The sequence below is a fragment of the Typopeltis vanoorti genome, chromosome 16 (assembly GCF_054136105.1).
Source record: "Typopeltis vanoorti isolate ZY-2024b chromosome 16, IOZ_Tvanoo_1.0, whole genome shotgun sequence".
Taxonomy (NCBI): domain Eukaryota; kingdom Metazoa; phylum Arthropoda; class Arachnida; order Uropygi; family Thelyphonidae; genus Typopeltis; species Typopeltis vanoorti.
In genome coordinates, this window is record NC_143564.1 from 58,090,001 (window position 1) to 58,116,081 (window position 26,081).

Genomic DNA, 26,081 nt, shown 5'->3' on the forward strand with positions numbered 1-26,081 from the left:
ACTTTTTCAAAAGTTTCTGAGGGTTTTCCTACTCTCAATAGCAGCAATAGCCCGATTAAAAGTATTTCCTACATAACATTCCTTGAAGACACCAAGTAATATCCTGCTCCATAGTTTTCAGGAGTGAGATGGTACTCAGCGAACGTGTTAATGGGACGCTCTCGTAAATACGAGTGGGTCACATAAGTCGAACACACTATAACGTGAGGATTGATTATGCATGTATTTTTCCTAAACTCTCTTATCTACATCATTTGTATGGTCCGTATCATGTATGCTTCTGCTTGGATGTTGTAATATATCGTAGCGATTGAACGATGTTTTATTTGTTTTATTTCATTATTATTATATTGCATTATACGTATTTAGGGGAAGGGGTAATGATTTTAATTTTTAGCACATCCAGGTTAGTACTGTTAACGTACTATAAGTTTACAACCCTTGGTGGGTGGTAGTATTTGATTTAAAAAATCATTAGAAATCACAATAGAAAATTTTAAATGAGAGCGAATCTGTTTTCTTTGCTAAATTTTTAATTAACGTTCTACCAATCAGAAGTAAAATTTCCCTCGATGCTTAAAAATATCATATAGGACTTAATATAATGCGTGTTGCTGCATAATTGTTCGACAGTCCTCTTCTTGATCTTCCTAAGGTTTCTTTAAAAATCAACAAACACACCACTCATCGCATCCGTAAAGCGGTTTCTTAAGCTAGATTTAATATACTTTATAGATGAAAAGATTTGTTCCGAATGCATCTAGAGACAGTATTTGAAGTCTTTAATCTAAAAGAAAACAGAACGGTCGGTTATTATATTTTTTCTTGTATTGTATATGATATTAAAATTATTTATTAAAATCAAATCAGAATAGTAATTTTGAACAATCTTTTTTAATTTGAGATATCTCCACCCAGCATTATTTTTACCAAATCGCAATAAATTTTGATCAAACGAAGTGAATGAAGATAAAAATATAGTTAAACATTCGATAGTTTGAATCTGGCATTCTATTTTACCTTTTCATATGTCAAGTAACATTGACAATGTTGAGCCGGTCTCATACAGCAGTCAAAGGGTTTTTCGTCCAGCAACCAGGAAAAACGGCCACCAGAACACACGCAATTTTTATAGATAAAAGAATACTTATAGGCAGGAATATACAAAATATGCCAAACCTTAATCGCTATGCAAAAAAAATTTACTCGCCCAAAATTCCTACCCCTCAAATTTTAATGATTTGTCCCAATAAGCCAATAGGAGTTCCACAAAATTATTAATAGTGCTGTGTCATGGTTGAATAATTTTTTAATCAACAATAATCTGTTTCATTTAGTCTGCAGCTACTTTCCAGCAGATTATTAAAAAAAAAACGTAATAAGTTTTATTCCTCGTTACTTATAAAACTACATTACACTCTTTATAGTAGAAATTTATGCCTGAAAAATTCCTGCTTTGTATCTGTAGAAGAGAAAGAGAGAGAGAGAGAGGGAGAGAGAGAAAAAATAATTTTTATGCAGTCTGGAACAGCGTCACATTGTTATACCTACGAGATATCATTTGCTTGAAGTCTCTTATACTAAAAATATGCCATTCTTGATTTCATACGAATACTTTTTATTCTTACCTTTACTCGCAATCGATGTATATATTATGAACTGCAAATTTCAATCATTTATCTTCAGGCGAACTTTTTTTTCAGTTAACTGGTGTTCAATGTTTTTTTTTTTTTTCAATTAATTATTTTCGTTGATTTTTTACACACCAATTATCTAGCTGCCATTGCACCTCTTGTTTCTAGAGCACAGTTTTTCATCCAAGTAATATCAAAAAATATTCACGTTTTGTTAATGTCAATAATTGTGTGTGTGTGTGTGTGTGTGTGTGTGTGTGTGTGTGTGTGTGTGTGTGTGTGTGTGTGTGTGTGTGTGTGTGTGTGTGTGTGTGTGTGTGTGTGTGTGTGTGTTTAATTACTGTCAATTGGATTAAATGCATTAGTTATTTATTTTCATTTTAATGATTATTTATGCGATCAAAACATTTATATCACAGCTTCTAAGAGGAATTACTATGGGAAGACCACTAAGTGAATTTCTTGGTTGGCATGAATTTGTTTTCAACCTACTTCACTATTCTCTCTCATTTAGGATCCCAGAGTGCAAATAAAACGCTAACTGGTAAGTCGAAACTATGTCCCAGATAAGATGTCATACATTCCTTTCTTTGCAGGAATAAAGATTTATAAAACGCAGTAGTTTAAATTATGTTGATTACGTCATGGCAGATTTTTGGAACATGTTGTTTATTGAACTTTGCAGCAAAAATATAAATGAGATTTAAGTTTCGTTGATGCTATTAACAGTCCCTCAAAAATAAATTAACACAAATAAATAAATCAGGATTCAGCAGAATATGATTTTTTTCCTCAAAGAAATACAAATTAGAAGTTTTTCTTTGTTCTAATGATATAAAATTTATTTATTTAACTCTCCGATCCTCATAGTATTTTTTTTTCAATCTTCCATGCACGCATTGACATCAGAATGACAATAATTGTGGCATGCTGAATGATGTTGCTTTGGAATTTTTATATTATTATTTTCTTTTATTACACTATAAACCTCCATCGGAAAATAGTCCTACATGAAACTTTAAAAATTTTCATGTGTGCTACAGTCTATATAAATATGGCAATTAATGACTGCGTAATAGTGTCCAACTTATTATGTTCGGACGGGTAGTCGACTTTAAAAGTATATATACAAGATTAAAACGACAGCTATTTAATTTTAAAACAATAAAATCTCGAAGATGATTTATAGGTACCAAAAAAGGAGGGAAAATATTTTTATTATAATTAAATAAAGCGAATTCATTTTCATTCGTTTTAGGACGAGGGGATACAAATCGATGGAATAATCATTGCAGTATCATTTAAGAAGCAATTGCCACAGGAAAAGATGAAATAAATTCCAGAAAACAAAGTCGAATTTCTAACGTTTAAAATTCAAATGCGTAAGACTTTTTTCCTTTTTCAATCTTAATTTTGAAGAAGATGAAGGTCCTATGGTCTGCCACCGTAGGGCCCTATCTTCTTCGAAAATGTAAATTAAAAAAAAAAAAACTGCTACTAAGATATTGGAGAGTACGAGAGGCGGTACAAAAGTATTGCCTCCTATATATATATATATATACAGTATATATATATATATATATATATATATATATTTTTTTTTTTTTTTTTTTTTTTTGTCTTAGAACACCGAAGATAGCTTTACACGTTACTGAATGAACAGTGGTAGTCTCTACAGTAGTTCAACTAGCGAGTGATGCTGCGATCAATCACATGAGCGCAGCCCATAAGTAGTTCTTGTGTGCTATGACGTTGCTATAGATACACTTACGAAGCAGAAAGTAGTGATTGAATTCTTTAGTGCAGAAGATGCAAGCTCGATAGAAATTCATACCTGTCTGAAAAACGTATATGGAGAAGATGCTGTTGATGGCAAGACTGTCAAACGCTGGGTCACACAATTTAAGTCTCCCGACTCTGAAGCCCTCTGGCTAAAACCTGTTTCGCCGTCTAAAGGATGCGCTCCATGGAGACTACTTTGATGACGATGAGTAGCCGAAACATGGATTTCATGAAATACTCCAACGTTGGTTTAAAGACTTTTGCGCCTCCAGAGTTTCACTCGGCGATGGCAATAGTGTACAGAGAACGATGAAGACTTTGGTGGAAAGAAATGAGAGTGAAGGATGGAGGATTAATCCATCTAAAGGCCGTTATTATTTAAATGAAGTATATTTTCTCAGAAAAAAAAATAGCAGGCAGTACTTTCGTAGCACTCCTAGTACCTGAAGTTATATGAACAACTGATATCAACAGTCGACAACAACTTACCAACTGTTGCAGCATAATAGACTCAGTGATCTGTTTTTAGGTTAGATGGACATCCATACTACTGGAAGAGTAAGAAAGCTCACAGTACGGATGATAGCTACTCCATGACTTTCCACTTTGTGAAACAATTTCCCTGTAAAGCTGCAATTAGAAAAGTTTTAAATTTCAGTATTTTCGTGCAACCCAAATAAGACCCTTTCTAGTTCGACATGTTAACATTTTAGAAATGTTTTTTTTTTTTTTAAATCAAAACTGAGCTCGTGATTGGTATATAGAGTGCAGTGATCGATTACAAGTTATAAGCAAGTTATTGTCTTTTGTATAATTTCCTTAAACTTCGAGTTCAAATAAGAAATTTTGAAATTGTTGATGTTATTTTCTGCACGTAGATTTTATACATAAGCTCTTTCATCTCTTAACATAATAAAATAATTCCGTTTTTTATTTTCAGTTTATCTGCATTATTGTCATTGTCATTGATTATTTTATATTGATGAACACTGGCGAAATCTTTTCATTGATGTTTTATATTCCTAGATAATTTTTATTAAAGTTTGGGGAGATTCACATAATATGCTACCAGTGTTCTTATTACAAATCGATGTGTATACACATTTTAAAGCAATCTCAGTTCTACTAAAATTTCACATAGTGTTCTATATTCTATATTTAGTGGGAACATTTTCCTGCCATTTACCTTCAAATTCCTACTTGGGGAAACTAAACCAATGATAATTCGGTGGTGCTGCCACCTTTCGGCAAGAAATGTAATTATAAAAGATAGCCAGACTTCGCAATTTATTGTAATAAATGTCATTAGTATGAAGAAGTCTTAAGAACTTGATAAGGATTTATGCTACACGTTCGATTTCCGCCCAACACGATCCTATAATTATAAGAACAGCTTATAAGCCTTATGACTGTAATTCTGTCAAACTGTTTTGTTCTTGTTTTTCTGTTTTTATTTATCTTTTCATACGAACCTTTCCTTTTATATTCACCGGTTTCATCTTTGTTGTCTCGGTATTTAAATATCTTATTATACTCCAAATTTTAGCAAACATTAATTTTCAAGCAATGTTCCTTTACTGGTATTTACTTTGCTGAATATTCACAGTGAACCAACTGCGTCCCTACACTCGCTATAGAAAAAATTATTCTAACAGCGGTAAAAGCTTCAGCCAGTATCTAAAGGTGAACTAGATTTCTTTGCCAGAGGTTCACTTATCCTACATTCTTTAACCTAACTTAAAATCATCCCAAATATTCTCTCTAGTAAGTCATCCAACATTTGGAGTAACACATAAGGATAAGTGATGGTGCTCTAGTTCTGTAAACTTAATGTATGCTAATCTTAACATTTGGATACATACCAACATTTTTTTGTTGTATCCTTATTAAATGATCTATCTTCAAATACAAAGTTTCCCGACAGTAAAATGAAAGATGCATTTTTAAGCTAAAAATATCAAGAGGCACTGAAATATTATCAGTTAATTTAATTACACTATACTTCACCATTTTGACAATATCGACATTACAGAGCACAAAATAATAAAGCGCTATTAGTAGGCAGAAGTGGAAGATGATACGCTGTTATTTTTTGCATCTCAGCATTCTTTTTTTCATCTCAGCATTTTTTCTGGAATTCTAATTTTAACCTTTTGTCTAATTACCATATAATACTTACTATAGATATCCAGTCTTTGATGAGTAGGATGAGCCTGTGTAGCTCAGTAGAAGTGGTGTTTGCATTCTACAGCGCTTGACTGCATGAAGAAAGGATTTGGTGGTTCAAATCTAGTCGCGGACTAGAGGAAATTTTTCTAAGCCTTTTTTCGGCAGGTTTCCGAGTTAGTCGATCTCTGGCATGGGCTAGCGGGTTTTTTCTCCCGGAAACTCGGGTTTTTCGTCCCGTAAACTCAAGAAAATCGACCGTAGAACCCACACTATTTTCAGACATTAAAAATATTGTGTTAGGGTTAGAGACCACGAGATGGCGGCACCAGCTTGCCGCCTTCTTCACTGCGTACCGCTGAATGATAGCCTTGGGCCAGCAATCTCTTTGATTGGCTACCAGTGGAGATTGAACTGCCCACTCAGTCTCCAAAAGTTAGATAGGGTAAACGGCCCCGCCTACTCCCTATACGGGAACAACATAGGCGTTAGCTGATTTTTTTTTTTTTTTTGATGAGTAGGATAGCTATCGAAATGACAAGGGTACTCATCTCTGCCTCTTTAATATTTATTTCTTGTACGTATGAATAAACGAATTTCGTTTTATTTATTTTTTCAGAGTCAACTGTTGGCAGTCCGAAGTCTGTAGAAGAAACCACTGCTGTGAATCGCGATTTGGAGAAAGGTGGGTATAAATGAAATCAAATCTAGGAATATAAAATGATAACCATACGTACGAATAACAGTACGAGAATAACAAACATGGAATTGTTTGCAAAAATGATAAAGGTCCGTAATAGTAGGTGAGAAATAATCTTCATTTAATTCGCTAAAATCTTGTTGTTGTTCGTTTAATTTTAAACCTACTTAATGTACTATTTCACAAAGCAGAGACAGCACCAAAAATCGCATATAAGCATTTGTATCCTCATTTATAATAAAGCATTTATTAGCGATTCCACTGTTTATCTGAAAAGGACATCCACATCAATTTTACAATTGTATTTGAAAATTCGTTGATTAAAACATAATTTTAAAAAATATAAATAAATACAAGAAACGTAGAATCTTTGCAATTTTGTAGTCTTCGGAATCAAATAATTAATCGAAATTTATTTTAAATGGATTTACTTCCTTCTCGTAAAGAAGACAATTTTAAACTCTTGCACAGGTAATGCATATTGATAAAAATCTATCAAAAGGATCGTAAAGTGACTTCTTTATGTTATAAGAAAATTGTTAAGGTAATGTGCACTTTTCTTTTTCTAGGTATCTCAACAATCGTTTGAATTTAAGAAAAAACTCAGTAGATTATAAAACTCTAGTTTGTGATTTTATTTCGCCTTCCTGTTATCAGTATTCCTTTAGTTAGCGGTGCGTAAAGTTAAGACTAGACATACATGCTGCATTTTTATACGTAAGTACGTAGTACCACATTTGTTGCTTGATGAAATGTTACAGGTTAGTCTGTAAGGTTACATACAGATAATGATTAATTAATAATACGAAGAATATGCCACTGTGCATACCGAATCTCTCTCTCTCTCTCTTTCGTTAATAACTGAAAGAGAAAGGTGCAAAAATCCACCTCGTACTTTAGTACCATAACCTACAGTTACTCTAGTTCCTTAATCGTTATTATCAGGGCTGCCGAGAGGGCTTGACATCTGAGACTTTTGTCACGGGCTCGGCATCGAAAAGGACCCGACCATCGGGCCCCGACGTGTCACATAATTGTGTTTATAATGCATGGTTTTAATTCTCGTAATAATATAACGATGATAAAGGGTAATGGCATATCGAGAATAATACTGTGTTTTGTTTTAGACAGACGGCTACGCTCTTTAGCTTGCCGTGAGTGTCCGGAAGACACTGATTCTCTCGCCGCGGATCGCTGTAGTTATAGCGTGTGATGGCGTCAATAGGCGTTCGTGCAAGGTTGTTGCAGTCGACTGAGCTAGCAATGAATGCAATTACTAACTAGCTAGTAATTGCATTCACAGTAATGTTCCCTGCAGAACTCTTCGTTCTTGTTAGTATTTTGATAGACGAAGGTTTTGTGATTATTTGTAAAGTGTGCAACTGTATAGTGTAGGCCGTGCGCTAAAAAATAAAAGTAAGTAATCTTATTAATTTGATTTTTTAATTATTAAAATTATATTTTTAATTTTGTTCGTATTTTTAATCGTATTTTGTATGGTATGTAATGTATCAAATTTTGAATTTATTGTATACTTTTTTAAATAAATGTTTAATGTTTTATATTACTTTTTTTATTAAACAAAAGTGATGTACTTTTTTAAGTAGGGCCCGGACCCCAGACATGTCACGGGCCCGAAAATTTCTCTCGGCGGCCCTGGTTATTATTATTCGGTTATTATTTTTTTAAAATAAATATACAGTTTCAAAGCAAAATATCAAAATATTTCAAACTTCAAAATTTGGAAAAAAAAAAAAAAAGGTTTTCAAAAAAAAACGTTTTTTTAGAATACGATTCTCCTGAAAACCACAAGAACACTTTTCTCAGTTTGGATCTTTTATCTCTTAAAAAATCGACAAGGAAAGTGGAAACAAAGGATATACCTTTTAATGCAAAGTTTCTCTTTGTTGTGGGTCGACTTAAACGGCTATACGCAGCGTCTCAGGATCAACCGAACTCAGGAATAGCCGAACGAAACTGTCGTTTCAGAGTGATTCTTTCTGGCTTTGAACTTCGGAAACATGCAGTGTTTTTTGGGCGATTGCAAACAAAGTAGCCGGCTACCTTCCCATAGAAAAATCTAACGTAAAAAATTAAAAAAACCGCTGTTCGAATATTCTTTATTGAATTATATGCTAATTGAGACATTTCTTTTAGAAACAACCAAAGAAAATGCTAGCGACAAGCCTACTACTAACCTTCCATTTACCTCAGAAGAAGAAGGATTACCATTCCGAGAATCTTTACTGTCTTTCTCTTTCAATATGCATCAGTACTGGTTCTCGTGGCTATTGCTTGCCACTCTGAATTATGCTGGATCGATGGATCTCTGGCTGCAGAGGATATCGCAAGATATTCGAAAGGGTAAGTTTCATTCAACTTCATTTTTCTAACTTATTAAAGAATCATATTTTCTTATTCGTCTGATTGCTAACCCGAGTGGAAGCGTTTCCTCTTGTAAACCTGTAGGCTGCGGATTAAATTTTACAAACATCCAGGTTGCAATACGAATGTCCGTGAATGCCTTAAGGTGATAGATTAATTTAGTGGAATAACGCCAGAATGTTTATTAGTTGTTTGAAGTGGCTTGGAAAAAAGAACCGTGTTCGATCTCTACAGTAGGGTTTTTCGGGTCTGAGTATACGTACTTAACTCGGAATATTTTTAATTTTTCATTCAGACTCAACTAACTCAAATTTTGTGTATGTTACCGATCACAAAAATGTTTGAATTTTCTCAATTTTTACTACCAGGACGTTTTGGTTTTTTTTTTTTTATTAATAACGATCAGCAGTGTCATATCTATAATTCTAAAACCACATAACATTGAATTTGGATTTAGAAAATATCCAACCTTGTTTCACTTTTTATATTCACTTAAGCATTTAAAATCAACTTTCATTTACGAGATTTAAAATCAAAATTACGAAACTAAGCTTGTGTGTGTGTGTGTGTGTGTGAGAGAGAGAGAGAGAGAGAGAGAGAGAGAGAGAGAGAGAGAGAGAGAGAGGACAAACTGTTGTTACAATTTTATTCTTCCAGTTTGTGCATTGCATATATCAACTTCGTTTTTTTTTAAGTTTTAAGGATTAAAATGCTATAAAAATGAATTCTAGTAAAAATAACAACGCATATGAACAAGTCATTCAACTATAAAATAAAATGATTCACATGTTTTGAGCACACTACATACTTCTTTCTCAACATTGCCGAATAGTTTACGGTTCGCTTATTGCAGCAAGTATTAAATAGTCGTGACGTATTTGCTTCCTTGTTTTGAAGATCTCAAAAGTTATTTGGTATTCTTACGCTCATTTACGATTGTTTCTTCGCCAAGGATAATCTAGGATCTTCGTACTAAATTTTTGTAGTTCAAAGAGTGACACGACATTGCACCATTCGACTGGAAATAACCTGAGCTCAATTCTCTTCATGCAGAGGAATTCTCTACGGATATTTTCAAATGAAAATTTGCTACCAGGATTCATATGGTGGTAGCGAAGTTTTTTCCCCATCCCGAAACTCGGGGTTTTCATTCGGCATATATGACAATCAGCTAGTTCTCTAGCTGATTGTTTTCTAGCTGTGTGTGAATGTGTGTGTGTGTAGTTGCAGATGTTTTGCAAATCATTTTACAATGATATTATTTTCAAAAAAAAAAAAAGAAGAAAAAGAAAGAAAAGAAAGATTTTTTTTAGTTTATGAAATAAAATAATTTTAAACATTTTTTTTTACTCGAATGTCTCGGACTCGATATCTGGTCGTTCGGCCTCGAGTCTCAACTTCCCAAAGTCCTTATAAATGTTCGAGGTTTTGGAAGACTCGAGTCTCGAGTCTTCCCAAACCTCCTCTACAGCAGGGTTCCTCGATTATCTAACCATTAGGCTATTGCGATGTTAATAGGCTCTATGTGTTCAACCTTTCGCATATGGGATTGTCATAAAAACAAATATACATTTTGTGGGCAGTTTTCGGTATTGCGAATTAATTATTATGTAATTAAAGAGTAATAAAAATGATATAAGTCGTACGACTTACTAAACTTGTCGGGTTTTAATCGTTTTTTTTTTAAATTAAACTCTTTAATTATATAATAATGTGGTTTCAATACCGAAAACTTCCCACAGAACTACTAAATCACAGAAACTTACGTTTGCAAATAGACATTTTATTTTCGACATACCTTTTAAAACACGAATGAGCTGGAATGTTTACATTTGTAAACGACACTACAGTACCTTCCTCAACTAGTAGTCAGATAGCAAAACCCGTTTCCCTGTGCCATAACCGACGAACTTTTTTTTTTTCATTACAAGGTCGAAAACAAAAATTGATGCAAGAAGATCAAAAAGCTGCTGTAGCAAATTTTAACCTTGTTGTCCATGGTCTGATAGGAGGAAGTCCTCATTTGGCCATTAGACTATCGCGAATAGTAGAAATTATTTGCACAACACTTAAAAAAGAGTGTATTTATTCATAAATGCATATGTACAGAAGAGAACACAATAAAGTTTTGTTCCTTTACATTTACTAAAATAAAATAAAATAAATAAATATACAATGTATATTACTTAGGTAAGTATTACTTTATTAATTTGTTTTGTTGAATTAAAATAAAACAAATTAATTAATTAATTATAAAACAACTGTATTAATTACTGTTTATTTAATTAAAAGCTATATAAACCGGCATCGAAGCCTCATACTTTGAAGTCTGTGCAATTATTTCCTATTTTGCTACATAGAGGGCGTTATACTAGTGGTTCTGAAACTGTTTCAGGCTGTGGCACGCTTAACAATGCAAATTTCAGTCGCAGCACACCTCTGTTCTTAATACTGGACTCAACCATAACCAATGATGTTAACCCAAACAGCAGTAATATTTTTTTATCTGTTTTATTTTTTTTTATTTTATTCATATGGAGTTTCCTCCCTTTTCTCCTCCGTCCCTATTGGGGCGAGTTGAGCCCCCTAATGGGGGGGTTAAGTATTTATGGCTGTAGATCCGTGTGTTCACGGGGAAGTTTGCCTGCTTGCGGGATGAAAAACCCCAGATAAACTGGGAGAAAAATCCTGTTGTCCACGTCCAAGACCGGCTAACTTGGTTATGGCTGAGGAAGATCCGTAAGCTCCTCATGTCGGCGACGGGAATCGACCCAGGACACTCCTTCCCCAGGCATATGGTTGCGAAGCGCATAGCCACTAGGCTAACCGCGCGGACTTTTTATCTGTAAATTGCGTGTTCTCAAGGCCGATTAGTCTGCAAGCGGGCGGGATTAAAAACCTGAATTTCCTAGAGAAAAAAAAAAAAAAAAAAAACACTGCTACCGTATGAGATCGACGAACTGCCTTCAACTAAAAAAAATCCATATAAAGATTTCTGTCATCACGACGAGAATCGAACTTAAGCCTTTTCCAACCGAAGGGCGCAACCCAAGCGCTCTCTCTCTCTCGCTCTCTCTTTCTCTCTTTGTTCGTCAGAGAACGTCACATCTGTTTCCCCTTGATAAGAAAAAAAAGACGTAAAATCATAAAGTTTTGCCTTTGAAATTTCTATACCCAGTTAATTTTAGTTCCATAACCTCAGTGCTTTTTTGTATTGAACCTATATAGCTCGAATCATATTCAGCAGTTTTCTGAATCTTTCTTTATGAGCCTCTGTAGCTCAATCAGTATAGACGAAGACTTCTGGTTGGAAAGACCTGGATTCGAATCTCGTCTAGGACACGAAAAACCTTTATCAGGACTTTTCAACTGAAGATGGGTTAGCCGGTCTCATTCGGATGTGGTAAGGTTTTCCTCGCGGAAACTCAGGTTTTTCGACCTGCAACCAGGCAAACTGGCCAGTAAAACATACATAATTTACAGACAAAAGAATACTTATAGGCATAAGACTAACCACCCTATCTTGGAATTATGGTTATGAAATCTAAGGATACTTGGAAGGTTGTGGAGGTTTAACTACCTGTTAGAACTTGCTGATAATAATGATGATTATTTCTTTGGTTTCGCAAAACGGATAACATCTATTTAAATTCGCGTTATCCCTTTACTGTCTGTCATCGCTATATACGCATAATAATTCCACTATGGCTGGAAGGATTCCATTTAGATTTGCTATTTGTGATCCTTACTATAATCTATTAGATTTCTAAAAAAAAGTAACGCAGAGTTTATTTAACCGCTTCAAGAGGAAAAATCTGACAAAAAACTTCGAAACGAAAAATAAATTCATGTCTTATACATAACAACAAATAAACTGTGCGCGGTACATTAAGCCAAAAAACGACTCGATGTTCAACTAAGTAATAAGCAATAATTTTATATACAGGAAATACTGGAAAGGCACTTTTCTTCTACTCAGATCATATTCATACTTGTTAATAATTTTTTAAAAAATTCGTACTATATATATATATATATATATATATAGTATGTATATATATATATAAGCAAATTTTTTTTTCTAAAAATCTCAATTTTTAGAAAGCCTACTCATACTGATAGATACCTTCATGCTTCCTCCCATCACTAACCCCCACAAAAATTTGGTATTATTTCCACCTTAGCTCACCGAGCCAAATCATCATTACTTACAGAAGAAACAGAAATTGAAAATGAACTCCTTTTTCTTAAAAAAACTTTTATTAATAATGGTTTCTCTCCTAAGAAAATTGACAAATTTCTTTACCCCAGTCACTCAACTACTTCTGAAGATCCCTCTTCCCCAAGAGCCTTCATCTCTTTGCCTTACATCAGTTCTATTTCACCAAAACTGTCAAAGATTCTCAAGAAGTTTAACTTCAAAACTTGCTTCACTACGCTTCCAAAACTTCGTTCAATACTTAGCAAACCTAAAGCGAAACATCGTCCAACTCAGTTTCCAGGCGTGCACAAGATTTTATGTGATTGTGGAAAGCCATACTATGGCCAGACTGCTAAATCCATCCTTCTGCGTTTGGAAGAACATCGTCGAGACATCTCATATAACTGGACTAGAGCTAGCGCTCTCTCTCTCTCTCTCTAGCCACGTTCTCTTTTCAGCTAACTCAGACGAAGGCCACCAACACATTGTGAACTGGACTCAAACTTCTAATATCCATGTGTGCTATGATGAACCCGAGAGAAAGATTGTCGAATGTAGGGAAATTTCTGTAGATTCCTCTTATATCAACAACAGCCTGAGTTTCAATCTCTCTGACGCACACGTTGCCTCTGTTCAGTACTGGCGCACTCGCGACAGCGCGTAGTATACGTTTGTTTGGAACTCAAGCTCGCATTTTGTTTTCAAACACGCTACTGTCTTTTTGTACTTATTCTGTTATTACAATTTTAAGTCTCTGTAACTCTTTATATATTTCTTTCATTGTGATACCTGAAGATGTTGATTAATTGAACGAAACTAGTAAACTAGTAGTATTTTTTCAAATATATCATGTCATCTTTTTATCTCTCGGTATCAGTCATTAAAGCTTTTTCATATATATATATATATATATATATATATATATATACAGGGTGTCCCAAAATTCACGCAAGAAGTAATTTTGATAGAAAACACAGGTTTTTAATTAAAAATTGTAATTGTAATTTCTTATTGATTCATAAAGTATACAGTATAGGGTTATGCATGGAATAGCATATCGGGTAAATGGTCTCCACGGCTTTGCTGGCATATACGCACTCTTTTGTCGAAATTTTCCATGACCGTTTTGCATAAATGTGGCTGAATTTCGTTGATACAGCGCTCAATTTCCTCCTTCAAGGCGTGGGTGGTCGTGGGCTTGTTGGCACAAACCTTAGACTTCAAAAACCCCAAAGAAAAAGTCCAACAGCATTAAGTCACATGATCTGGGCGGCCAATTCTGATCACCAAAACGGGAAATTACACGACCAGGAAATGACTCATGCAGTAATTGAATTGTTTCTCGGGCTGTATGGCATGTTTGGCACCGTCTTGTTAAAACCGCATGTCGTCCACATCCATATCTTGCAATTTAGGCAAAAAAAACTGGATTATCATGTCGCGATAGCGAGCACCATTAACTGTTATTACCTTACCAGCCGCATTTTCGAAGAAGAATGGACCGATGATGCCTCCAGCCCAAAATCCGCACCAAACAGTGACACGTTATGGATGCATTTGTTTCTCAACAATCACTCGTGGATTTTCTGAACCCCAAATGGGACAATTTTGTCGATTAATGAAGCCATCAAGATGAAAATGAGCCTCATCGCTGAAGATGATTTTGTTCGAAAAATAAGCATCCACTTGTTGTTGTTCCATAATCCATTCAACGAACTCTCTTCACTGTGTGCGGTCAGTAGGCTTCAGTTCTTGAGTCAATTGAACTTTGTAAGCATAAAGATGCAAATCTTTTGTGAGAATACGCTGTAGAGAGCTGCTCGAAATGCCCAATTCAAGACCACGGTGCCGAGTTGATGTTCCTGGACTCTCAGCAACACTCTCACGAACTGCTTCGATGTTTTCTGTTGAACGACTTGTTGAAGACAGCCAGAGTGTATAAGATCACGAATTGATCCAGTTTCCTTGAATTTTTTAATTAATCTTTTCACAGTTGATGAAATTAAATCACTATTCCGACCATATTTTGTACGAAAATTGCGAAATGTAGCTCCCAAACCTTCATTATTTTTAAAATATTGCTCAACAATGAAAATGCGTTGTTCTTTCGTGTAGCGCTCCATTTTTAATAACCCTGAACTGTCAGCTGTCACGCTGTCTTTTTTTTCTCGTTGGCAACACTTTACCGCACAAATGGCGCTAAATTTAAATCTTGCGTGAATTTTGGGACATATATATATATATATATATGTCCCAAAAACATATATATATATATATATATATATTTAAATTAATGTATTTGAAATAATATAACATAATTAAAAATAATGTTTCAAATCTTTAACTTATTTTAGCTATACCAAATATATTTAATTACAATTAGTCATATTCTATATTCCCCACGATTCGGCTTATATATGCTTCGTTATAATTATATATATTGCATTCTGCTCATAGTTGCGTTTTATTTTTTTATTTTTTAACCTTCCATAGCCAGTGAATATGCTCAGATTTATGGTCTTACTCAAGTGGTATCATTAGCTTTAGCACCTGTTGCCGGTATAGTTATGGATATTACCATCAGCTCTGCTGCGAAAGGTAAGGAACTGTTCTATTTTATGTTTATAGGAGTACATAGACTAACAAAAATGCAACGTGAAGATTTATTTTTTGTTGATTCCTAATAATTAGCTTTAATTAATTATTGGCGAAATGCCTGTATAACATTGTGATAAATCTATCACTCTAGATCAACATGGAGAAAGGCCGTTGTAGATCTTACAAGTCAGCGTAAGGAACATGAAATGGCAGAGGATGTCTACCATACTTTCTTCGCTCTTAATTCTATAAAAGCATCGGTAGAAATGGTGTTAGCTACTGGTGATAACGAACGAAGAATATTGGCTGTTTATCAATTTTCGTAAAAATTAGCTGATAAGATTCTCCTGCTTGCATTTGAAGAATACAAACATGTTAGATAATTTATTTAATTATTTAATCGTTGGAAATTGATAAACCTAATCGAAAACTAGATAATTTCCAGAGAATTAAAAAAAAATCAAGCCAATTTGGGAACTGGTTTATATAAACTCCATACATGATATGTTGCAAAATCTATAACGCAATTATGGACAAAACCCGTTGATATGGTTCTTGTACAGGTCAGTGATCTTAGAGAAATTAGTGTAGGGAAAACTGTTGAAAAAGAAGACGGCTACTTCTTCTTTAAGAATGAAAGAGATGAATGAGAAATTCGTTCGGTATGTTTGAAGTTGAACCCTGTATGGAGTGGACCAACCTTCTTATTTTTACATGCTTATAAAAAAAATGGAAACATGATGATCGTAAATTCATTAGGGCAGTGTCCATGAAAATTCCTATAGAAAAGACATAATGCAACAGAGCACCTATAAAGAAGCAATTGCTTTGAGCATGAGAGAGAGAGAGAGAGAGAGAGAAAGAGAGAGTCGTCTGTTATGCAGACTATTCCTACCGAAAGTATCAAGATTTTTAGGGAGGTTTATGGTACTACCCCAAATATGAGAACAGTATTCTAAAATTGGATGGGTCAGGGATTTGTACCGAATATTTATATTACACGTCATATTTTGAAAGGAAAATTTTATGCAAACTTATAATGTTTTGCCATTAAATTTCCAAACACATTTATTTGTATTCTTGTAACTTTAACCTCATCACCACATTGGAATATTTCAAAGCAATAATAACAAATAAATGGATAACAAATTAAACTGATTCCCCAATCATATCATCAATTTTTGAAATTTGTTTTTTAATTGAAGCATTTTTTTTAAAGGAAAGAACAAATAATACCATGCTTATCTGAGACTTTAGTTGTCAGTCCTATAATTTTTTTCGTCAGGTTTATTCAATGCGTTTTATCTTTAAATTAGACTTTAATCTCCTTCCCACCCCCTTTTAAGAAAATTAAATTCATTATTCATGGCATTCATATGAAACCATTTTTGTGTACTAGAGTAGTATACTAAGGTTGCTGCTATTAGCTGAACATGTACATCTGCCTTAGTAGAATAATGTGCATTTACAAAGGTATCATATCCAAATAATTATATTTCTATTTATCTTTGCATATTTTCAGAATCTGATCCAGAAAAGAAGAAACTAATGAGATTGAGATCCGGATTTTTACCCATGATGGTCACGACCTTGTTTCAGTCAGCTGTACAGTTGTGCAAATTTTTCGAAAATGATACAGCAGTCTATTTATCCATCACTTTTACTACATTACTTCGGTCATTTCATGTAGCAGTGGCCACTGCTTACCTGAGGATAAGGCAAGTTATCTCGGCCTGTAATTCTCCAGACATTAATGCAATTAAAGTTTAATGATTGGTTTAACTTAATTTCAATTAGTTTCGAGAATAATACTGCAATAACTCAGATTTTTGATCACTCAGACTCAATAATAAAGATCAACTATTGACCCTTTCTAGAGAAATATCAACAGAATATTTTTCTTGTAATAAAGCGAATTGGATATGTTGCTCCACAGTTAATTAGTTGACGGCATATAGGTCAGAAATAAATACATAAAGCTGAATGTGAAAGATGGAATCATCCTATTTCACATAACTTTATCTGAATAATATGAAAACTTTTTCGCTTAAAATTCAATACTCATTGCGGAAACGCAGAAAGACTCACCATGCAGAAATTAAAAAAAATAATAATAATAATTAACACTGAATTTCATCCGGAAAATAAGCCTTAAAAGTTGTGAAATGAAAAAAGAAATTCTGAGGAAATAAAAATCAACAATGTGCAATCATTCTGAAGGCCTCAGATTGTACAAACATTCTGAAAAGGTCTTCACATTAGTTGTCAATACTGAGCAAAATTCGGTAATATATCAAAGCTTTATTGCAATCAGCCAACGATTTGTATCAGAGGCTGCAGAGGCCATCAGTCAAGTCGTTTTTTAAATTGGAGAATTACCGAAATGAAATGTATTTTGTGGGGTTTTCATTAGAGCATACATTTGAATTCGATGTGCATGAATGAGGAAACATTATTTCGGCAGTACAACGGAGTTCCTGTGTAAGTACGCGAAGGATTTCCATTCGCTTTGGTTCTCGAATAACGTTTACTTGAGAAAAGACGTCTATTCATACCGCATACGGCATGTTCAACACCTCGAACTTCGAATCACTCCCGATGACTATAATTTTACAACTGGCTTTATATCGGCCATCTTGTTATGTCTTATTTTGCGATGACCCTCAATTTATTTACGACTGTTTTAACAACAACACAGACAGTTTACATGTATATTCCCCCACGAATCCTCTTGCAACTGTGTAGGATCAGGATTATTTTGAGTTACAGCCGATGCATTTGAAAATCCCTGGTGCTACTGTGCAAAGCAATTTTCAATATCGCTTGTTGTCGTTTGTAAAGTGATGTCCTCTGCGACTGGTTCATTGATTCACTCAAAAGTATTACATGATTTCTCTAAGACTGTTGGACGAGGGATTTTTGGCTATTAGAAGTATATATTTCTCGTACATTCGGTCAGTATCGAGATTTCCCTGTGGTTGGAAAGATCTGGATTCGAATCCCGTCTAGGAAGCTAAGAAACTTAATAAAGTCTTTCAAGTGAAGGCGAGTTAGCTAGTCTTATACGGTCGGTATGAGACGACATCATATGATACGGAGAAGCGGCAGGTGTTTCTACTGGAATCTGCGATTTTTCCTTCAGCAAATCAAGCAGATCAGCAAGAAGGACAACGCAGTTAACAGAAAAGCTATGTTGCTGGTCTTGTAGTTTTAGTTGCTTTGGTTAGGTTAAATTCAGAACAACTGCTCAAACTGTCCAATTTCCGATAGGATGGAGCTTCTCCACATTTTTCTCGTACTGTGAAAGGTATCTCGACATGCGTTTCCTTGTTAGGTAAATAGGTTGCGGTGGTTCACAAAGTTGGTTACTCAGGTCTTCACTCTTACGTAAACTCTTTAGATTTTGGTCTGTAGAGCAAATAAAATGCTGATGTATTCATATAAGTAGAAATACGACAAGCATTGCTCCTTCATTTAGATATTACAGGTTGTAATGAACCAGTGAATAATGCATCTCTTTATATGTCACATTGAGATCATGTTTTATAAATACGCACAGTACGCCTTAAGTGAGTTTGTATCTTTATTACTGAAAATTCCGTACCTAATTTTGTTTGAAATTCTAAGAAAACCTTAGATCCACCCAATTAGTATAAAACCGATGTTTATATGAAGCTGTTTAGTGAAAAGAGATTTCTATTCTCTATTTTTATTTAAAAACACATCCTGAAGTTATACATATTCCTCGTAACTCACCTTGTTTAAAACATTTCTTTAATATCATTTTATTTTATTTTATCAAAAATAAAAATAAACATTATTAACCTTATGGCTATTTTGCAGAGTGGTGCTTTCCGCATATTGGTTGCTCTCACGGTTGTAGGTTCTTTAGGATGTTCACCCTCCACGACGAATAATGGATATTGACAAAATAAAAATAAAAAAAATGTTAATTACTCCTGTCTTTTAGTAATATGCAGAAAAATTACTGAAGATGACACCGTTTCAATTAAGCTCTTGATTCTAACATAACAAATGCATTACATTTTTTATCATTATAGATTTCCACCTAGTCATTTTAACCGGCTGATGGGTATTATGAGTACTACAGCTTCCATCGTATCGGTGCTTCAGTTTCCGTTATATATTTGGGAGTCTCGATCAGAAGAAGACGTCTTGAAGGTGAGCTAAAGCATGTAATTTTTGAAGTAACACTTTCTTCACTGTTACATTTTTCATGTAACAGTGAAGAAAGTGGGAGTGTGGAGAGAAAGAAAGAGAGAGAGAGAGAGAGAGAGAGAGAGAGAGAGAGAGAAACTAGATTTTTCTCTCTTAGAATGAGTGGGGCGTGACTGGAATAGATTGTCTTTGGTTGTTGTAAGTTTAGGTTGTGTGAATAAATCTAACAAAACGTATCATAGGTAGTGTGACTGATATGTCGCCTCACTCAATGAGTTCCTGACTCTCTGGATGTCTCCTGTAATAAATAATAATAATTTTTTTTTTAAAAAAAACACTTGATTATGTCTTACATACATATAATGATTGCATTATAAAGTTATAGAAATTTCAAAATCTAAAAATTCTAAAACTTGCATTCATATAATAATAATAATAGTATTTTTTTTAATTCAGTGATTTTTATTATTAAAATTATGATTTCATATTTTCCATTTACAGAACATGTTCTAGTTTGTTTTTTTTAACAGTGAATTTCATACAAATTTTCCGTTTTTTTGTATAATGTGTTAATAATAGTTACTATAGATGTTAATTTATAGTTTGCAATTGAATAAGATTACATTTTTAACAGCATTTATAGTATAACAATAAGTTATATATATTTTACAAGTTTTGTTTTTAATGTATTTAAGCACTGTAACTACAGCATTTCAATGTAATAATTTTTTTTTTCTTTCTGTTGATCTCAGTTGAGATGTAATGTCTCAGCTTGCATCCTCGAAGCTTTTTAATAAGCTTATCTAAGGATGACACCGGTTAGATTTTTTTATTTATTTGATTGCTCTGTTGGAAGTAAGCTGATGTTTGAGAGGTCAAATGAATGATCTGAAAGGTCTGATCAAAGTGAAATTGCCGATATATTCTGGTGTTATTGCATCTGTCTTGATGATTCACATTCATTTTTATTGCAGTCTTCTTTTTGAACTAATTAGGAGACGTTTTTGTTTTCAATGTGGCAGCGTTTCTATGTCTTCTGAGCTTTTAATTTGTATCGACTTTGAAGTTTGTGACTTCCTCAAGAATATTTTGGCATCCCTGATCTACAAAAATTGGTAATTTATTTCCGTTTTTGCTTTTCTTGCTTGGTACAACAGATTCTGGTTGAATGGTGTTAAATATTCCGATAGGAAGAGTGGTATATTGTCTTGTAATGCGTTCAAGTCCTTGGCAACTGTTTTTTTCTGTCTGCTGGCTTTTATGAGATTGTCTCTTGTGGACTTTCTTGTTAGGCGAACTAAGACTGGTGCAGGTCGTGGCAAGCCTTGTTTTTTGCTCTTCCTAAGAATCCGATTTACGGTATTTATGTCGTTAAGCTGTAGGGGGATATCAATTGCATGGCCTAATTTGAAAACTACCTCTCTGAGGTTTTCTGTAGGTGCAGTTTCAGGAAGAAAGACCGTTTATGACAAGATCTTCTTTATGTTGCTGCTAATTTAAACATTCGTACTCTATTTTAGCGAATCAAGTTCTTGACGGAGTTCGGATGTCTCTTTCATCAAATTGTGTTGACTGTCAGTTAGTGCGTGCTGATTTTAATGTCTTTTACTGTTTGCAACACTTCTATCGCTGCTAAATTATTATGTTTGACCAAATCTTCATATTTGTTAGATTTTTTTGTTATTTGTTCGTTCTGTTTGTCAAAGAGTTCTCGCACAAGATCTACTAAGCTGGCTTTTATAGTCTCTAGACCGTTTTCTATTAATACATTTAAAGAGTTAAAATTATAAAACTTGCAAAATTTTTTTATATGTTCGGTTCGTTGTTTGATTTTGCCTCCGGTTAATAATAATAATAATAATAATAATAATAATAATAATAATAATAATTAAATCAACACCATAAGTACAGTAATACACATACCAGCCATTGAATTAGAAACTTTTATTTAATACCGTTTTGGATCTCTTTTAGCCCGAATTACATCACATATCGATTTGGCATATATTTCACAAGGTGTTGGATTGCATCTACGTCTATAACATTCAAGACGTTCACCAGCAGTCTTCATATTTGACAGAAAAGGACTTTGCACCTGGATCTGTTTATTTTAACATGTCCCATACATTCTCAATGAGGTTCATATCTGGACTTCGTGGTAGCCAGGAAAGATGTTGGAAGCCATGTCATGCTTGCTGAACAACTGTTGAATAATGCGCGATTGACGGAAACATTGTGGAAGGTCGGGTGTTTTTTCCAAGAAATATCTGAACATTGTTGCCAATCAAGTCCATCCTGCAATGTTGATTTTTTAACCAGCAAGTGATGATTGTTTCATACCAACAGAACATGCATTACACTATGACACTACTTCCACTTCAGTTGTGTTTACAAGGCAAGCTAGGTTCATTTCTTCATGGTGCTCCCGCCAAACTCTCTGCCTGTAGTCGGTACAGAAGGTGTACCGTTACCCATCGGATCATAGAGTTTTCTCCTGTGTCCAGTCGCAGTGTTCCTGGTACCCCTGTAGGCAAACGTTTTGATTCTTAGCAGGCATGCGACTGCCAGTACCGATCATCTTCGGTTAATTACTGCACACAGGAATTTCTGTTTGACTGTACAAGCCTTTTTCCTAACAGACCCTCTTAAGACCACAGTTAAGCTTCTTAGACAAGCAAACTGGGTTATATTTCCACTGATTAAACAACCGTGATATCTCACCTTTCGAGAAACTAGTAAGCTCTGTTGTTTTCAAAATCGTGGCTCCAGCCAGACGGGCACCCACAATAAACCCTTTATGGAACTCCAAAAGCTCCTCTGTTTTTTTCACTGTAATCAACACTATTGACGATTACTGACCAGCAGTATTCTTAAATAGTTGCCTACAACATATATCGACGCACGTGACCAAGTATTTTGCATATACACTGCGTAAGTGACGGTTACCTATATCTAAAGGTCTCTAATTCAGTGGTCGATAGGTGTGTCAGACACTATGGTTTATTTCTATTTTTCCAGTTTTTCCATTATCATTTGCAGATTATAGAAAAGGCTTTGCATGTAATACGAACAGTTTATATTAAAAAATAATATGAACTGAATTATCTGATTTATTTATTTTAGGTAAATATCTTCAATGGAGTGACTTTAATGATTGCCTTCCTTCATCCAGTTCATCTTCTCATTACACCACTGCAGCGTTATTTCATTAGAAAGGAAAGTTCTGCCTGTGTATCAAACAAGAAGTAGTGAATGAAGTGAATTTTTGTATACCATTCAAAATCATTTTCTCTAGAAGATCCATTAGCATGCCAAGGAATTAGCGCACATGTAACTGAGAGCGGTGACGTTAATAATTTTATTTGTGTACATGAATAATTATTGTAAATACAGCAGGGCTGTGTGTAAATTTGTCTCAATATGTGTGTAGAATAATTTTATTGTAATAAAATAATATTATTATCGCTGTTGTTGTTGTTGTTGTTAGTTATTGTTCATTATAGTCTTTTAATTAACATAAATAATTATTTATTGCATAATTATGATTATTACTAATAAAAAGTCATGTATAAATTCTTGAAATGATAACATATATACAAATATTTTTCAACGTATACAATTTTAAAATATTAAAAATTTTAATCAATAAAGAAATAGAACAGGGACATACAGAGATTTAGTTAACGAGCTTTTTCACCTCTTCGCCTTCATCTCCATCTAATAAGAATCTCAAGCTTCACAAATTTATATGAAAATGTGAATACTTTTGCCTCTAAATTGAAGGTGATCTTTTATTTTCTGCCGGACGCAATTCTTAAATACACTACTGACTCAAATAGCATCAAAGGTTTACATATAAAAACTATCACAGTAAACATTGCTCTATTTCTTTTTTTAATTACAAGAAAGAATGAAAAAATTATTAATTTACTCAATTTTTTTACAAATATGTTGTGATTTTTTAGAACATACAAAGTATATCACGCTCTCCAAAACTAACAAATTGCAGATTAATCATTAGAAAATGCATTTCTTATTCATTATCAGAATTTAAAACTTTTTCTGTTTCATGAAAATCAAATTTCTTGGTGAATGTGTAAGAATAATATTTTCCAACCACGAAAGTGAACGCTTTTGTGAAATTATTATTTTGTTACTTGGCGGTGACAACAACATAGTAAAAACAATGACCATCAGGAGAAAACCCAGCCCCTCTACTAAAATGTGCGTAAATTGGGCTTGTAACCTTCATAATGGGTATGCTAGAAAGAATTACAACAGATTTAATGATCCCCACACCCAGTCAATCAATTTTTGAATTGATTAATCGGCGGATTCCGTCAAGAAACTCGAATTTTAACCCACAACTAGAAAAATCGACAGTATTACTCACAGTGTTTCGGACAGTAATGCCATAGCAGGCCACTGCTAAAAACAGTTGTTATACCACTACATTGTCTGAACTCTCAGTTTTCAGACAATGCACTAGTTTTCATTGAAGTTTAGAAAACATTTTTCTATGTCATCATCCCTTGAGGATATTGCTTGTTCAGCATGCTCTAAAATTCCCAATTACATGTTGAAAACACTGCTTCAGTTCAAGGAATTATAGAATTATTATTATTATTATTATTATTATTATTATTTGACACCTCCAGGGAGTCCAAAGACACATCGAGGGTGAGTGTGCCAACAGCATCGAACGATTGGTCCCTTTTCAACTACTAACCGCGCTCAAACTTACTTAACTGAGCCATTAGTAGCAGAGGCTCTGCCAATCACCAAAAGTCTCCTCCATTATGTAATCCAATATTGATAGGAATATTAAACCTGAAGTAAGTGCGTATATCACTGTGAGGGTCATATATATGTGAGTATGTTATATAAATGCTGTATTCTCTTGCTGGTTTGTCTAATCTTGCAACTGGAAAACCCGAACATCACTGTATGAGACCGGCTAACTTACTTCCAGTCAAAAAGCCCATGTGAATGTTTCCCAGGCGAATTACGAATTCAAGTCTTTTCAAAGGGTATGTGTTATCAAGCTAGCGACTGTTTTAACAGAAGCAGTGATCAATCCGAAAAGTTTCATGACAGATAAAGAAAGTTAAAGGCAATGTTTTCGATATAGATTTCTGCTCTGCTTTTACCAAACGAAATAATATATTCCCATAGTTTAATAGCCTTAAGCTGAAATCAATCTTATTCCTGGAATGGTTTATACCTGCTATTCTTAGAACTGACAACTGGGGGAAGAAGCGATACACATTACCAGGTCTGGACCGGACAATGTTATTCTTTTGCCGGTGGTATCATTATTAGTCGGCCCGCCTTTGCTGATAAGACCAAAATACTTTACAGGATTCAAAGCTCCTTTCATCTGCCATGCATATCCTGCAATCAAATTCTGCCTAATTCATTCAATGTATAGCATTTTCAAACAGGTTTCGGTTTAGTAACGGATCTATGGCTTCCACCTATTTCCCTTCATTAAATCTCATTCAGCATATTTACTGAAAACAGTTAATTAGAAAAATCATATTGAATGCCAGTAAATCTGTTGGAACTACAGACAGTTATTGTCTACTTGCAGTAGGATAGTACCCAATGTTTTAGGTTTCTCGTGGAATCCAGGTGCTGGCATATAGTAAAGCAATTCTAAGTTCATGGTGATCCAATGATCTAATAGGAGAGTATCTTTAATAAACTGTTGTAAAACTGATTACTCGTTTGTAGATGGTTGAGACTATTTTAAAAGGTTTAAAACAAGTTGACTAGCACACATATGACAAGACAAACATCAACCTGCATAATAGTTTGCTGATAGTCCTGTTTCTGAGCTGTTCCTTCATCCTCCGGAATAAGTAGACCCAAGAAACAGTTATCCAAACACATCACGTCCTTTCCCATCTAAGCACCTCGATAAGATAGTTATCCTTACATTTACCTTTCAGTTGGAATTATCTCAATTTGAATTCTAAGTAGGATAAGAACATTTATAAGGACTTTCAAATGTTAGCTGTTTATACGGCACTGGCAAGGTTTGTTTTTTGCTTCTGGGAACTCAGTTTTTTCTGATCTCACAAACCGTGTACATCGACTGCAGAATATATATATTTAATAGACAGAATTTACTATTCTCATTTCAGCAATAAATCTGACCAACAAAAATCGATCTTATCCAAGTCAGTGATCTGTGAGATCGAAATCATTATATTTTTAACCCTTTGAAAGCTAACAAAGTAAACTTAAGTGAAAATTCTAGTTTCAAAAAGATGTACCGAATTTTTATAAAGGCATGGACCGAATACATAAATGCAGGGAAAGTAGAAAATGATCATGCTATTTGCCTAATCCCATTAATGGAAGGATCAGATGCACTTTAAATAGTTTCCTATGCCAGATGATGAACCGTTTGTTAATGATTTGGGTCTCT

General features: G+C 34.1%; 1 protein-coding gene across 1 annotated transcript in view; it reads left to right on the top strand.

The window, feature by feature from the left end:
• Positions 1–22,894, top strand: part of LOC150098046 (equilibrative nucleobase transporter 1-like) — a 69,726-nt gene extending 46,832 nt beyond the window's left edge. Inside the window, exons 8-13 of the mRNA XM_090406665.1 lie at positions 6,202–6,267; positions 8,440–8,646; positions 15,362–15,466; positions 16,989–17,184; positions 19,528–19,648; positions 22,769–22,894. Of these exons, the coding sequence (XP_090262791.1) occupies positions 6,202–6,267; positions 8,440–8,646; positions 15,362–15,466; positions 16,989–17,184; positions 19,528–19,648; positions 22,769–22,894 (821 nt within the window). The remainder of the gene's footprint in view (positions 1–6,201; positions 6,268–8,439; positions 8,647–15,361; positions 15,467–16,988; positions 17,185–19,527; positions 19,649–22,768) is intronic.
• The last annotated feature ends 3,187 nt before the right edge of the window (positions 22,895–26,081 follow it).